Source organism: Fringilla coelebs (genome assembly GCF_963513975.1).
Source record: "Fringilla coelebs genome assembly, chromosome: 1".
In the NCBI taxonomy this organism is placed as follows: Eukaryota; Metazoa; Chordata; class Aves; order Passeriformes; family Fringillidae; genus Fringilla; species Fringilla coelebs.
The window spans coordinates 142,623,334-142,640,030 of NC_140028.1; the positions used below are offsets into that span (position 1 = coordinate 142,623,334).

Below are 16,697 nucleotides of genomic sequence, written 5' to 3' on the forward strand. Positions count from 1 at the left end.
TTGGCCAAACAAAGCAAGCTTTCTGAGCATTTTCTGTACTTCTTGTAATTCAGCAGAAGGCTTATATTGGGAGATTGATCAAACACCAAAGGCACTATTAGAAATATTATTGTATCTGAAGAAATCTTCTCATAAAGTGCATGATGTCTTTCACCTATGCATTTCTTTTACAGGCATTTTAAACTATCCAAATATATCTGTCAGGTTGCTTCCTTTCTGAAAGGGAAAAAAAAAATTGACTGGATTGGAAAAGATGTTTTGGTTAACTTCAAACTTATTTTGTTTGGGAATCTTTTTGCTGCTTAGGTAAAAGGACCAAAAGCTGCTTAATTACTTTGAAAAAACACATTACTTCAAAGCAGTGCAACTTTCCAAGGGTAGAAATTACTTGATGTATTTGCAAACTATGTTGGTCAGCCTTAACTACAACAGGTAGTTTTGGGTGGCAAAGTATTTCTCAAAGAAAAATTATCTAAAAAGACAGCAAAGACTTTACACTTGTCTTGAAGGAAATCCTAAATGAATAATGACAAACACCTTGAGCTGCTTTCACCCATAGGCTTGTGGCAATTAAAAAATTCCTGAAAAACCTAAGCCAATGTATTTTGTATTACCACCACACTTAGGTGGATGTTACATACAGGCTGCTTTACCTATTTATTCCTGCAATAAAGCCCATGCAATTCAAGCCCATGTCAGTCAAAAAGAGCCAGCAGAGGTTTTGGAGCTGCCACTCCCCAAAAGGAGCTTTGGGGCTGTACCAGCTGCCTCCAGCTGATTCCACGTGTCCATCTGAGCACACCTGGCTTTTCTAGTGGAGGGGTCTCACTCTCTTGAGAGAATTTCAATTTTTTTACATTATTTGTTCTCCCTTAGTAAAGCCCTCAGTGAACTCCACCCCACCAGACAGGGGGAGCTGGCAAGGGGCCAGTGCTGCCCCTGGCCATCCACTGGTGGGTTCAGCCTCTTGCATTTGGGATCTCAGGGTAGCTGCAGGTACCACCTGTGCACTCTGGCAGGGATTGCTGATCCTTTTGTCAGGCAGGAGTGGCACTGCCACCATGGCCCACCCCTGGTGAGCAGGGACTGAGCAGGGAGCTCCAAGCCTGACCCTCCCCTGGGTCTGCAGCATGGCCCCAAGCAATGCAGCTTCTCCAGATTGGTGTCAGCTTGGTGCAAGTAACAATCAACACCCCTGTATCCACCTGCTAAATAAACCACATTTCAGTGGCTCCAAAATGAGAGTTGTGTTCCTAATTTACGAGCAACAAAAGTGTAGGAGACTTTGATTAAACAATTTACCTGATTAGCTAAAATACTTTATTACCTTTAAAAACTTGAGAGAATAAGCTTGCAGTTTTCTTTTTTAAGTGCTGCAGGCTTTTTATTCTCTCTCCACCCTCATGAGCTGCCTTGCACCTGAGTTGATCTGGGCCATGGAGATGTCTTAGCAGCTCACACCACCAACCCCTTGTCCCATCAGCAAACACCAGCCTAGAGCCCCTGGACTGAGAGGGCAGGGACAGCCTGGGCTCAGTGACTCCATGGGGTCCTTAAGGCAGAGTACCAATGGATGGCATCAGTATTTCCTTTGCAGTTTGTTGGTGCTGGATAGCTGCTAGCATCTGCTGTTGGACAAAGGCCTGTGGATGTTCTGTTCCCCAGGAGGATTCACATTTGAGAGATTTCCACATGCACAGTCCCACCCAGACAAGCACTCTAAGCTGGAAAACAATGTCCACCACAAAGCAGTATAAATCTAGCCCTGAAATGCAACAGAAGCAAGAAATTTAAATAATAGCAAAAATAAGAGAGGTGTAATTATTAAAAATCAAAAACGCTTTTGAGGCTTTAAAACAGCAAAACTGTGCTTGCATTATTGCTTCTAAATGTGGTGGGGGAAAGGTTAATGGAAGGGGACTGGGTGAGCCAGGGGAAGGGAGCCTCTTTTCTTTCCATCAGCACATCTGAAATCATGTTACATTCATAGATGTTTTAAGATATTTTGCTGATTGCTTTTGCAAAGCAAAATACCACCGCTGCCCTAAAAGATCAATTATATTCCTTTACAATGTCCTACAGGCACATGAATTATGAACCAACAGAGTTTCGCTTAATTCCTCAGACAAAACGGAGACCCAATTTTATTTTTTTCCTGTCTGCATATCTTGGTGTGCCCTCTGCTGGCATTTATTCCTAACAACACATCCCCCTGCATCCAAACCCTCCTCCCTGGGAAATACCTGGGGCCAGCAGCTCTGCTCACTCGGGGATGGTTTTTGGTAAATGCACACGATACGAAATTTCTGACAGAAAAAGGGGAAAATAAAGGCAGGAGCTTTAGCAACAGAGCAGGACTTGTGTAGAGCTGCGAGGCGAGAGCACATATCCTGTGAACACTGAAATTGTTCTCCCCAGCCCTAAGACAGAGGCTCCAGGAAGAGTGGCTGGAGCTGGTGGTCCCAAATGTGCCCATCCCAAACCACAAAGGGTTTGGCAGCAAGTCTTTGACATGGGTTTGGCTATGGTTTGGCAGCCACTGGCAAACACCAGTTCTGGCACAAATCCAGCACATACCTGCTGTCCTTAAACAGCCAGAACATTCTTGCCACAGGTTTTTACAGAGCTTGGTGCTTTTATACTTTGAAAATCAGTTAAATGGGAAAGAAATGGAACACCAATAACAAAAATGAAGAGTCCATTCTGGCATATTATTTGTTGAATTATGGAGCTCTAGGGGCAGTGTCAGAGATTTAATGTCTTTTAAGTGTATGTTGACTCCTGAATTTTTACATTGAAAGGGCCTGGGACCACACAAGCAGGAAAGTCCATGCAGAGACATTACTAATGGAGCAGAAAAGATTACTGTTCTTCCCAAAAAGAAAAAGAATCTGTCTCTCTCAGCTGCCTCACGCAAAGCAGCTGCTGTTAATAGAGGAACACCAGTATAAAATCTGTTCCTCCCTGTAAGAAAGGCTCCCTTACAGGGAAAAATGGTGCAGCCCTGGAGCAGCACTCTTGGCACAGAGCACCTTTGCTGTGGAAAACCCTTGGACAAGGGTTATTCCCAACACATTTCCAAGAGGTAATCACTCAGGAACCACATAACATTGTCCCAGTGCCTGCAGCTCCCTGGTAGCCAGAGCTCGCCTACAAGTCTGCCAATTGACCAATAACTTGTGAACCTGAAAAACAATGGACAAGCCCCTCCCTTTCCTCCCAGCACTTGGGTGCTAAAACCCCCACATTCTCATTTATCTTCTAACTGTGACTCCAGAGGTCCTCAGAGGAGGATCCCAAGCAGGTTTTCATGTCCCACGTCCCCAGATCTGGGCTGACCCCCATTTGCACTGACTGCTGGAGGTCACCTCCAGGAGGGATCCCACTCTTCCCTGCCATGGGAGCACAGATAAGCACAGCCCTGCTCCCACCCAGGCAAAGTGCCTGCAAAGGAAGCTGCTGCTCACCAGCCTCACCCAAATTCACAATGAGGTTGATCCTGTGGAAAAACTCAGGATGTAAAAAATAAGGATGGAGGTGGGGGGGACCAGAGGGAAGAGGCAAGGATGGGCAGCAGCAGCACCTTTGTTATCCTTGGGCTGAGCACTGGGCTGTGCTGCCTCTAACCCCAGAAGAGGGAACAACCTCCCCCCAATACTCACAGAAAAATCATAAACCAAATATTCCCTGCAAATTTCCCACATTATTGGCAGTTTCTCCAAGTCAAAGCTTGCACATTTGCTGGAACTACAGGACTGGAAATCTGTGCCTTGATAGGGCTCCACCAAGCTCAGCTGGAATTGCACAATCATTCAACTTGCAGGATCAAGGTCTCCATCTGCATTTTGACATTGTTTATTTCCAGCAAGAGCTCTGAAACTTGTTGGCAAGACTAATGGTGTTTAGAGGTCATTTGTTCTGTTGCATCTGGAGAAGAGGAGATAACTTTAAATACTTGTAATCAGCTTATTAACAAAGTGGATCAGAAGTCAGATACCATTTCTCCTACGATTTTATACTTGTAAATTTCAGGAACACAGGTTTGAAGAAAAAATCAAAAGGATATTAACTAAAGATCACAATCAAATTAAGCTGTATTAAAATAGCTTTACATTGTGTTATCAAGTATAACACAAGACTGTGTTGCAAGGTGGAATGGACGTCCAGATAAATTAATCTTTGGCCCTCATTATGGGAAAACAAATATAAAGGCTATTGACTGAGCAGCTTGGTTGTGGCATCACAGAAGCTGCTTAGGAAAAAGCCTGATGAGGAAAAATCTTTGTTTGTGCATTTGGCTTTACCTTTCTCTGCCCCCCTCAAGTCACTTTGAGACAGGAAGATGCTGAACACGGCGAGGAAAAACCCTTTTTCAGGAGGCAGAGAGAACAGTGGAAGGGACATCCCAGTGGCTGTGGCTCTCTAGTGGGAGAGCAGAAATAAGTGATGCTTCAGGGGTAGGTGGTTCAAGGTAAAATGCCAAACAAGCAGATGAGGCTTTCACAAACACTTGACTGCTGCAGGCTTGTTGGGGCCAACAGCATGGCATGGAGGGATGGGGTGTGGAAAAACCAGAGTGCATTTGGACACTTAAGATACCAAAAATAGGATGCCTGTATATCTGTAATACTAAACACTGTGTTCCTGGAGCACTCAGGGCAATGCACAGCACTGCTGCAAGAACAGTGACTTGCTGGGGAGGCCTCATGCACAGAGAGCTCACTGGAAGGAATGCTTGACCTTGTGGCAAAGCCCTCTGTACTCAGTAATACAAATTGAGGCCTCTCTGGTACGGAAGACCTTATTCCTAAGACATTATTCCTATTATTCCTATTATTCTTTCTTAAACTTCAGCTATAAGGCTAAGCTTTTAGGGGTTTGAGGGAGTTGATCTTTTTTTAAAACTCAGATGAACTTGAGTTCTCAGCCTGTGACCAGTCAGGATGTGTCTGAACTCACTCCCAGAGCCTCAGCCAAGTCCTCAAATACTCAGTGTTCCTGCTCACAGCCCTGGATCTCATCAGCTCCTCCTAAAGAAAAGTGGCAAAACCATGATGTCACCTTACCTGCTCCTCTTTTTACTCTCACAGACACTGACTTATGTCAGTTTTTTCATCTTCTCAACTCCTTTTCCCACTTTAGTAACTAAAGCCCATCACCTTCACACCCTCTCACCCTCTCCTGTGATTTCATGGTTGAGCTGATGTTCCCTTCCTCCAGGTCCTTGTTCCAGTCCCGTGCACAGCCACTGCCACCAGCCCCAGCCCTGACACTCCCACAGAGCTCCTGGGGAATGCTGGAGCCTGGACTCCTGCAGCATCACAGGGCCCTGTCTTTGGTCTCTTTGCAAACACCAGCTGAGCTCAGGTGCAAAGCTGCCTCTCTCCAAACCTGTTGCTTCTACTCAAATTCCTATTTGTCCAATCTCCCCCAGTGCTCTCCTGATACTCAAGTAGGGCAGAGCTGCTTCTCCCTAAGTTCTGCCTCGCTCTTGGATGTTGTGTTTATTTCAGGGTTTAGTTCTGAACATTTTTTATTTATGTTATTTTACACCATCATTGAATCACAACATTTCCCTCCTCAGCCAAACTAAAATGATGGTTCTGGTCACACCCCAACTTCCTGCAAACTCCTTTACTTTAGTCTCAAAGTTGATCCAGCTGAAAATTACATTCTCCTCTGACCATACCAAACATCTCTTTAAGAGCTCTGCACATCAAGTGTTGCTTCCTTTTTTTTTTCTTTGTTAAGGCTACACTACCTCACCAGATTCTTGTTTTCATGGCAAAGGCCCTTTGCAGCTGCTTCCTCCCACCCTGACCAGACACTCAATATCTTTCCAAGCAAACATTTCTGTCAGTGCCTCATCCTGGCAATTCACAAATCCCTTGTAATTCATCTCCACCTTCCCCTGTCCCCATGGTTCCCACACAGCCTGGCACAGTAAAGAGCTGGAGTGAAGAGGTGAAAGGGGAAAGGGGGAACCTGCAAAGTTCTGAGAAGCCTGAAAAATGTGAAGGTGGAGCCTCCAATATCTGTGGGTATCTGTGAGCACCTCCTTGCTGTCTAACAGCTTCATCTGTGGAGCAGGAGCAGCCCTTGGCATGCTGTGCTGGCAGGGTTTTGCCCAGTACTCCCTCACTGTTTTGTTCTCCAGAAGCAGCTCTACCTGCTGGTCTCTCCAGCAGAGCAAAACTTCAGGATTTTGGATGGTTCTTGCCATACTTATCTTGCCATACAGTAACTTCTGATACTTGTATTGTTCTTGTAACTGCTGGCTTTTTGTGGACCACAGCTAATCTCCACAAGAGGTTCCAATGGCCTCTTGTTAAACTTTCCTTTAATTCACTGTTCACAGCTGATCTGTTTATACCTGTTTTGTTAAGACCTTGACAGAATGTTTCCCAAAAGCAAAACAAGTTTGACAAAATAAATCATATCATTCACAACAGTACTGCAAACATACACCTGCATGGACATAAGGAAGATGCTGCAGTTGAGCAAGAAAAAAAAGAAGAAAAATTTCAAGGTTTAAAAGGTGGCTCCATCTCTTGCTGGCACAAAAAAGTTACAAGCAAGTTTCATTTGATGCCATTTCAGGTGTAAGGTGAAGATCAGTCTCCTGTACCTGTATCAAAGCAAGTAAATGCTGTGCACTTGCTTAATTCAAGGAAATTGTATTTTCTGGTCAAAAACCATTTGGAGACAGAAGTATGTACCTCCTCTGTTACCTCCTGTTTTTACACTCATTTCTGGACATCAAAGATCCCCCTTGGTAGCTCATCTGCAGATGGGCATCCAGTAGTGTCCTCAAATAAACACAGGAGATATCTACCAAAACATCATGTTTTCACAGAAACAGCATCAGTTTGGATGGTCAGAGCCATACACTTATAGTCAGGTTTGATTTCCTCAGTTTTGCTGGTAATGGCAGAAATGTCTGGGATTTTTATCTATCTATCTATCTATCTATCTATCTATCTATCTATCTATCTACACATTTATAATCAGCTAATCCTTCCATTTCCTTTGCTAGGGAAAGCTCATGCTATGATGTCTGCCTTGGTGAGATTTTTTCAAGATGAAAAATGAGCATCTGAAATGAAGTGTTTGTTCACTGAGCAGTAAGTAGTTATATCTGGAACTGACGCAATGTAGCTTCAGTTTCCCAACAGTAAACTCTAAGCAGCCTTATATAATTTGGGAGGGAAAATAATTTCTCTGCTTTTCTTATATTTCAGTAAACCATGCATCTGTGGCCAAGAACTTTTCAGCTCATTAATTCAGCGGCAATATAAAATATATACAAAATTAGGGTATCATTTTCAAAAACAGGCTCCTAAAATGAAGTTTCTAGATCCATATTTAGGCTCATGAATCTGATTTTCCAAGCTAGCAACCACCCGCCAGACTGCACAGAACGCTGAGGGGAGCTCAGCACCTTTGAAGATGGCACCATTCAATGACAGCATCCAACATTCTGACAGCAGAGACAGCTTTCACAAGCTTCATAAAACACGAGAGGCCAAAACAACATGTCCTGCAATTATCCACACTGGAAAACAACCTTAATTAATAATGATATCATCACTACGCCCTCCACCTTTTAAAGTGCTGCTGAAAAGTTTTGCCTTCCCTGCATGTCTCTACCTTCTAATGCTTAATACGGTACTTTAAGTTTTTATTACACCATCAGCCTGATTTCAGTGGTGTTTGTTGTGTGGTGTGTCAGATTTTACTTTCTTAGCATTAGGATTACTCACCTTTCTATATGCTCAGACATCACAGAGGACATACACTGCTCCGCAAAATACTCAGGTTCAGTTCCGTGTCTGTGCAAGGCTGATCTCAGTCACTTAGCAAAGATTTAAATAAGGTTTAAAAAAAACCTAACAAAATTGAGATTTCTGCCTTTCTCCAAATTAAGCACGTTAAGGAGAAACATGCTTTAAAAAAACCATTAAAAGTATTAAAAAATCATTAAAAGTAAATCATTTAAAGTAATAAATGCTAAACCCACATAAGTGTATGACATTATTTGATGAAGTCAGACAGTTATTTCTTTTCCTTGCTGTCAAAATGCCACCTCTGTGTAAGACTGATCCTGTCTGTATTTAAAACTTATACTTTGACCAAAATCAGTGGGGCCAACTGGAGTCAGACTTTTGATCACTGAAGTCAAAATCTATACATATTTTCACTTGGATTTGTGAATGGGACTGTCAAATTTTGACAGATCAACATGGTGAAAACTTGAAGGAAAGGCCAGTTCTGCCTTTCCCAGAACTAAGGCACTACTGAAAACACAGCAGCCTCTCCCTGATGCAATCTATATGTTTGGATGGTTTACTTAGAGAGATTCCCTAGTCAATTCAGGCTGTTCAGGCCTAAAATACTGAACCTTCCACTGCTTGAATGGGGCCTCTAAGATAAAGTTGGAAACAAAATTTTTAGAAGAGCTTGTTGTGCTAGGGCAAGGGGTCAACTTAAGTAAAAGAGGGTCAACTTAGACTAGATATAAGGAAGAAGCTTTTAATAAAACTTCACTTGTGCCAGTGTTTCACAGGATGCCAAGGAGGTTGTTGTATGCCCCATCTCTGGAAACATTCAAGGTCAGGTTGGACAGGGCTCTGAGCAACCTGGTCTAGTTGGAGATGTCCCTGCTCATTGCAGGGTGGCTGGACTAGGAGGCCTTTAAAGGTCCCTTCTAACCAAAACCACTCTGGTTCTTTCCAGACTGGCAAAATATTCTCAAAGGGATTGTGCAAAATATCATCTCCTTCTTCCAAATCAACTATTCTCTCAAGAAATTTCCAGTCTGGGAGTGACTCCTAATTAACCTCATGTCCTGCTGCCATACCTGAAGTTTGTATGTAACATCTGCACTTCTCTGCTAAGATTACAAATCCTTGTAATTTTTAATCCTAGTAATGCATCAGCTGTTGAGTGATCTCTGCACAATTGCAACACTTGAAATGGAAAATTCAATGTATGAAAATGAATTTGTCTCTGTACATGCAATAAGCTTTTCCCCCAAAATCAAAGATGTAGAAACCAAGAAGACTGATTTAAAAAATGCAAAGGAATCTTAACTTCCAGTTGTTTCCATTCAAGGCTCGAGCCATAAGCACATTCCAATTAATATCCATGCTTCCTCTGAGCTCAGCCCTGCTGTTTTCCCCTTTGCAGGCTGACCCTGCCCTGCTCCCATCTCTGCTTTCCCTTCTCCTCACTAAGTCAGGGGCATTCACTACACACTGACTTCCCAGCAGTTTATCCCCAACTGACCAATAACTTCCACCTTTTAGACATGCACTCCTATGAACCACTTTGCATTTTCTTTCTACCTACCTCCCACAGCTGTCCCAATTTTATTCCAGTTTCTCATTCCCCTTCATTATTCTTCCTCTGTGCTCCTCATCTGCAGTCTAAACACTTTCATCACAGATGTGCCTCTATGTTTCTCAAATGATCTTAATTCCTTCTCAAATGCTGGGTCACCACTCTTGCATACAGCACAGAAGCTCCAAACTAAGGGAAAGTCTTTCTCTATAACTCTTCTGCAGCACTTAAAATCACTATATGCTCCTTTCCAAAGCCTTAAGTCACCTACAACATCCCTGCAAAACTATTTTTTCTCAGCAGTTAAGGGGCACAGACTTGATTCAGCCTTCATTAACCCCAGACCATTAATGCATGCAGTCTTCAGGCAACTTCCATTACTAAAAGTTTTCACCTGAACAATTAAAAAAAATCATGAAGATGAAAAAGTGCACATTGAGATCAGTCCTCCCAGTACAGGACTGCTGGATGGTCTTGTTTCATTGGTACAGGGCTTGGAAATGAAGATGTAACTAAATTTTTTCTGCCCTAGGGAGAGGAGAAATACCACAAATACAAGTGGGAGAGGAACTACACAAGATGAATGTTAAACTTATACAAATGCCAAGTATGACAAGTTTCAGTGGAAGGAAACGGAACTGTAACAGTTTCCAATAAATGGAAATGAAGTTTCAAGCAGAGTCAAGCAACACAATTAACATGCCATGGTGTCATGGCACTGCACAGCAGTCACCAGCCAGGCTGAATCTTCCATTTTCAAAACAATTCAAGGCAGAGGCAGAACTCTGGGTTTTTTTCTACATTAACTCTCTTCTATTGTACATGCCAGCACTGACACTCTGCACCATTTCCATTTTCCTAGAGTAAGTCCAAATGCTTGAATTCCAGCTTCTACATGGCATGCTGAACCATGCCAGAAACTCCCCAAACCTGTATGAGACATCCAAGCTGCAAATCCAGGAACTTGGGTTCAGTGCTGCAAACACTCACCAACCTCAACCCTACACCTCTGGGAAAAAGCCCCTTGTGTAGTACTGAATATTCTCACTTGGAGGACATTGACAAGCAGCACATCTACAAAATCCCACACTGCTCCAGTAGAACACCTGTCCCAGTTAACGGTAAGTTTTGACCAGGATTTACTGTTTGAATTAAACAGGATTTCCTCTGTAAGCTCCTACAAATTACTTATGTTCAGAAAACTCTGACCTGTGGGAATGAGAAAAGGTAACAACACTTCTTAAAAATAAAATATCACAAGGCTGAGTAATTTTTCAGTGACATACTCAGGTCTCAACAGAGCATTAAATAAAATGTCTATGCCGGTCTAAAGAGCAAACTATGGTGCATGACGGAGTGGTTCTCCTGCAGCTCATCTTCAGGTTTAAACACAGACAGACTCCTGAAACCACTAGTTGTACATGATATTTACTCAGCAGTTTAAAATGATACTAGAAATACAAAGTTTAAGTCAGTTGGCAGTAAAGCCTGATTTGGAAGCCCTCAGCTAAAATCAACTAAAGCCCAGGGTTTGGCATTCTGTCTCAGAATGCACAACCCAGCCCTTATGTCAGTTGTGCTAACTTGGCCAGTCTCTTATTTTTGGTCCATTTCACCAGCAACTCTGATTAATGCCAAATGTGGCAATGAGGGATCCTAAAGCACATTGAAGGAGAATAAGGTGCACTCAGGTACCAGCCAAGACTGCCTTGCCTCTGAAACCCAAGGCTTTCTATAACACCAAGTGCTTTAGGTTTTACTCCAACACTACACAGCTTTGGTTTGAACATGGGTGTAACAAGCCACCAGCCTTCAACCTACAGAAAAACTGAGGGTGGGTTCTCCTCATCAGAGTAGTTTTGCAATACCTTCACTGTATTCTAAACATTAAAAAAATAGTTTAGATTTCATTTTAAAATATCAATTTGTATAGTGGGGTGAAAAGTCACGGAAACTTCTGCATAATCAGCATAACAAGATGCAATTACATTTTTTTTCCATACAGAATGGGAAAAGACAGTACAAATGCAGTCCTGAACACTCTTTACTGGCAGTGTGACCATTAGTGCTACAGAAGACTTACTGTAATAAACAGACTTGGCCTTCTCTTCCAAACTGTGCTCATCAATGCCTCAGAAACAAACTTTTTTAGTAGAAGAGTGGAAAGTGAATAGGGAGATCCTTTGACTACAAAAAAATTGAAATATTGACATCAACAGTAACCTTAATGCAACACAGAAAAACAGCAAATTGCAAAAAAAAATTGTTGAATGTTTTAATGCATTTTGAATTGTAATGAAGAAAAAACATTTTACATCTAAAAACAAATTAGCAGAATAATAAAAAGTGGTTCCACATAACTTATAAATTCTTTTCCCCAAAAGGTAGTTTTCACAGATTTAGGCAACAAATAAGATGTTTCATTCCAGATCTTTCTGATTGTAAAGTATACACAAACTCTGTGAAAATTGATGTGCATTGCTTGAGAGAAAGACACAGAAGCTTGGTTTTGCCTGGTGATGAGTTTTCTGTGAAATTCTGCACAATACTGAAACTGTAACTGCAACTCTGCTCCATTTAATGAAATGCTGGACATTGTTAGTGCTGAAAAAACACTCTTTAGAACATTTAGAGGCATGAAATGTTTTCCACCCATTTAGTCAATGTAGTATATTCACTACCCCTGCTCATATGTTTAGCTTCAAGAGGAATGGCAGTTTGGCTTACCCTTCACTACAGTATAGAAAACTAAACTAAGTGATAGCTCAGTGTTCAGCTGATTTAAGTATTAGCCTGCTCATAAGAACGTGGCTCTAGCACCTTGTTTGGTTGATTCTTTTCAAAATGAAACCATGCAATGTTTCACCCATTCTGGTGCCAGAGGATGGTCCCTCTGGTGATATAAAAAGTTTGCAGCAATGATGATTAAACTGCATAGAGTCCAGTAGTTCTGTATTACATATGTATGAGAGAAGCTTAGACACTTTAGTTTAGCAGGACCAAAACCAGTGACCCTCTCCTCTGCCTCAGGTAATAAAGGAGAGCCATTGTCCAGATCCTACATGCAGGCCATGCTGGAGAAACTGTTTGTACTGGCCAGACACTTTTCTCTTCTTTTAAAAACAGCATAAACCTTTGTAAAGTTCTCTCTGTTACCAACTAAAAGAAAGTGAGTCTTGTTTTCTTAAGGAATAAAATCTGTAACCCAACATCAAATGGTTTTAACTCAGAGCAAAAAACCCAGGAGAAAAAAAAAAAGTGAAAATAAACATTGTCACCATCATTTAACTCTTACCACCAGAAGACTTAAAATTCTGCAGCTGCTTTCTGCAACCTCACTAGTTTTAGTATTTAAGATTACTCCAGCGCAGTTGTCCATCTTGCATCTCAAGAACAAAATCCCAAACCCCACAACAGAAAAAAAAACAAGGGATCAAACCACTCCGATGACATGTACTACAAAGACACTACATATACTCTCCATTAAATATTTTGTGTTTCCTTAATTTTACAGTCCAAAACAATGTTTAGGACCCCCATTTTCCTTCCATTCCTCACTGATGCATTCATTATCCCATCCCATCCCACTGTACTCCCATGCCACACAAATGTTAGTTAACAGGAGAACCAGCTAACACATGTCTTAATGTCATTATAAACAGTGATGCAGAGGACATGAGCACAGCTGTAGTTGCACAGAATCATAATGATGAGATAAAGAGCTCCTAACACATCTGCCAACCCACCATGAACCCCAAGATTCTCACTGTCAGAGTGCATCCTTCCTTACCCCCACCCTTCATCTTATATTGTGATATGTCAGACAGTCAGGGCAGCATCTCCCTTCAGCCAAAAACCAAGCCCTTCCATTCATTCCAAGACACCAGCTGCCACCTGCATTTACTGATAGCAGCAGCTGCAGAGTAACACCCCACTGCCAGTGCAAAAACAGCTAAACACAGTGAGGAGCAAAACCAGAATAAGATCACTGGGGAGAAAGAAGGGAGAACTATGCTAATTACCCCCTTTTGGAACAGGACAGAGACTGCAGTGCCCCTGTCATGGCTGGGTGACACAGGATGCTGACAGTGTATTGCTCCACTAGCTTTATGTGTTAACTACCTTAAGGATCACATGTAGTATGATTGTCTTTCCTCTCCTGTCAGAGATAGTACTTCAGCCAGAGAACAAAGGTGCTTTTTTCTAGGCTTCAGAGAGATTCGATGCATCTTGACCAACATTCATTTTTGAGGTAGTACTCATTTACTTTGTATTGCTGGCTCAAAATAAAAATATGGGAAGTGAACACAATTAAAAGTATGCTCACTGTAGGTACATAAACAAAATCATCAACACCCAAATAAACTATTTCCTTTCTGGGCAGATCACCAAAAGGAATTAATCCTTCTTACAAAGGTTAGCTCACATTCACTGGTAAAGTCAAACTTTCATAAATGGTTTATAACAATAGCTATAAACTAAAGTGCTTCAGAATTTGCTTGACTAGATTTCAGTGATTGGAATTGTAATATCCTGGATTTTTGCTAATATGAAATGTGATGAGGTTTCAGAATCACTTTATATAAGAAGGGCAGAATGAATCTTTTTCTTTTTTCAAAATAAAAAGTACAAAAAAGATTACAAATAAACCTGGCAGTCTATGCTCACTACAAGTTGCTTGCATTTTCCTTGTCAAATCTACTATTTCTCTAGTAACCGGAGTAAAAATGGAGTTGAAGTTGCACTATATGGCAGCACTAAAAAAAGTATTCAAATCAGATGCAAACAGGAAAATGTTTACAATCATACAACTAGCGAAATTCACACTTCATTTCAAAGTTTTAGCCCTGCAGATTCCTTTTAACACAAGGCAGATATGTAGAGTCATGAAAAAACATAACAGACTGTATACACTCTCTACAGTAATTACATAAGTTTCACATTTATGTCACAAATGTAATGCCCTACTGTGTAACTATTAAATGCTAAATAACTTATGAACATTTATGTGCTCTACGCAACAGTGAACATATTGACCAGTGGATGCCAAAATATAAAATTTCATACACAAGACAAACTAATTTTTAAAAAAATCACATTTTTCTGTACAACCCATGCAAACTGTGCACAATGTGGTAACAAGAACAACACTTGCTCAAGTCTCCCCTCACGGAAGAGCTGTTACAGCGACAGCAGACCAGCGTTCAGAAAAGTCTGCCCAGGTGTAGAAGTCCACGGCGACACAAACGCAGAAACTCCCGGCACGTCACTTCTCCTGTAGCAAAGCAGGGATGTTGATGTTCCAGCCGATGGCCTGGCGGTCAAACCCACACGTGAAGAGGTTGCAGATGGGATGGTCCTCGCACCAGGCGGAGCAGCAAACCATCCTCCTGTGCCCCTGCCACCGCGCGGGAGACAGCGCCGTTACTGACACGGACTGGGACTGCTGGGCAACAGCTCACTGCAACTCACACTGCAACCCTGCCAATCCTCAGTCAATTCTCTGCAAACAGCCCTTGAGAATCCTAAAGGTCACTGCTACCTGCATCTGTAAGCTAAAAGTCTTCATAATGATGTGACTCCTCAGCACTGCACTCCATCCATAAGGACAGATGCATACAAAAGGTGCATCAAAATTTTTTGAGTTTTCCAAGGTCTGTTTGCTATCTAGTTACATTTTCTCTACAAAAGCAAATCAAATTTGGATTTTAGCATTTTTACTTATAAAAGCAGTCCTAAAATAAGGAACTACTTGCTGGCAACTACTTTGTAACAAGTCTGGAAGACTAAGTGTCCTTATCGTCCATAATTCAGGAGTGATAACACTGCAGCAGGAAGAGTGTCATATTGATGAAAAGCGTTCAATAGCAACAAAAATGTCCAAAATAGGGTTTTGACCAATATTCAGGTTAAAAAAAGAAATAAATAAAGTCATTATTTCAGTAGTGTCAGCTTGAATGGAACTACTAAGGAAAAAAGGAAGACGTGCACACCTACACAAAAAATCCCCTCAAGACTATAATTAATAAACCTACCTAAATTAGAAAAAAAATCTAAAACAGATTAAGTAAGTCTTAGAAGTCCTTCCTAAATTCTGTCAAGAACTGCTGACTCAACCCCCAAAAAGTCTTATTTATGTGACATAATCCAACTCATTTTACTTAGTCTGATTTGCACCATTAGTGATGCTTGCCATGCCAAATAGTGCCATAAATGCACAAAACCTGATGGCCACAGCAAGGATGGTTTATTACATGGTAGGATGTATCTAGATCGTATGTGAATAAGCATAGAAGAAAAAAATTAAAATTTATCACCAAGTCATACAAGGTGAGCTCACAAAACTGACCCTCACTTTTCCCCTCTATGTTTCTATGTCATAGAATCACAGAATGGTTTGGGTTGGAAGGGACCTTAAAGATCATCTGGTTCCAACCTTCCTGCCATGGGCAGGGACACTTTCCAGTACACCTGGTCACTCAGAGCCCCATCCAGCTTGGAATATATAAACCAGCCAGACACTGTGTAATTAAAAAAAAAAAAAATCACCATGAGAAAATCACCATTAAACCTCATAGTGAGCCATTTTTCTGACATGATTCACATCAAGACATTAAAGCACATCAGAAGTGCTCTTACACACTTTATCCATTGCACAGAGAAAGCAGATATGAGTTTCACTTTTTCACTTTAGCAAGGGGAAACATCATGATAAAATTCACTTGAAACACCATCTCCGATTCCATTAAAAACATTTAAAACGTTTCACATTGGCACGTTGGTTATTTTTAACAACTAACAGCATATTTATACAGACCAGTGCCACTCAGCATCTGCTCAGCCAGACAGAGCAAATGCCATTTGTCCTTGCCTGAGGAAGGACAGAGGCAGGGAGGGTGCAGCCCTGCAGGTACCTGTCTGTTGCTGCGGGGGAGCCGTGCCAGCCGCACCCCGGACATGTCGAACAGCCGCACCTGCCGGTTGTCGTGGGGAAGGGCGATGATCCTCTGGCCAACGCACACGCTAATCCTGCAGAGGAGGGACAAAAGGAGGCTGGGGAGCAAACAAGCCTGGCAAATAGAAACTGACAGCACAAATTTAAGCTCACGGGAAGGAATGCAGCTGAATTTTTCCTGGCTAGAAGTCACAAATGGAAAGAGAACAAAAATATTGAACCATTAAGGTATTTTCTGTTGTACTAGATCCTCAAATTGCCTTAACATCTGCATTTTCTCATAGAAAATTTCTTAAAAGCAATGTACTTACTAAAAATTAATGTTGATCACACCTGCACTTTATAGAACCATTTCAGACCTTTTTCAAATTCTTATAAATCTCAAGTGTAATTTCAGGGA

General features: G+C 41.6%; 1 protein-coding gene across 3 annotated transcripts in view; it reads right to left on the reverse strand.

Annotated features, from left to right (window-relative positions):
* Nucleotides 1-11,620: 11,620 nt before the first annotated feature.
* Nucleotides 11,621-16,697, reverse strand: part of WDR37 (WD repeat domain 37) — a 43,437-nt gene continuing 38,360 nt past the window's right edge. For all 3 annotated transcript variants that reach the window (XM_084225808.1, XM_084225809.1, XM_084225810.1), the window contains 2 exons: nt 16,257-16,371; nt 11,621-14,740 (listed from right to left, as the gene is read on the reverse strand). In XM_084225808.1, the coding sequence (XP_084081934.1) occupies nt 14,609-14,740; nt 16,257-16,371 (247 nt within the window). In that variant the 3' untranslated portion in view covers nt 11,621-14,608. The remainder of the gene's footprint in view (nt 14,741-16,256; nt 16,372-16,697) is intronic.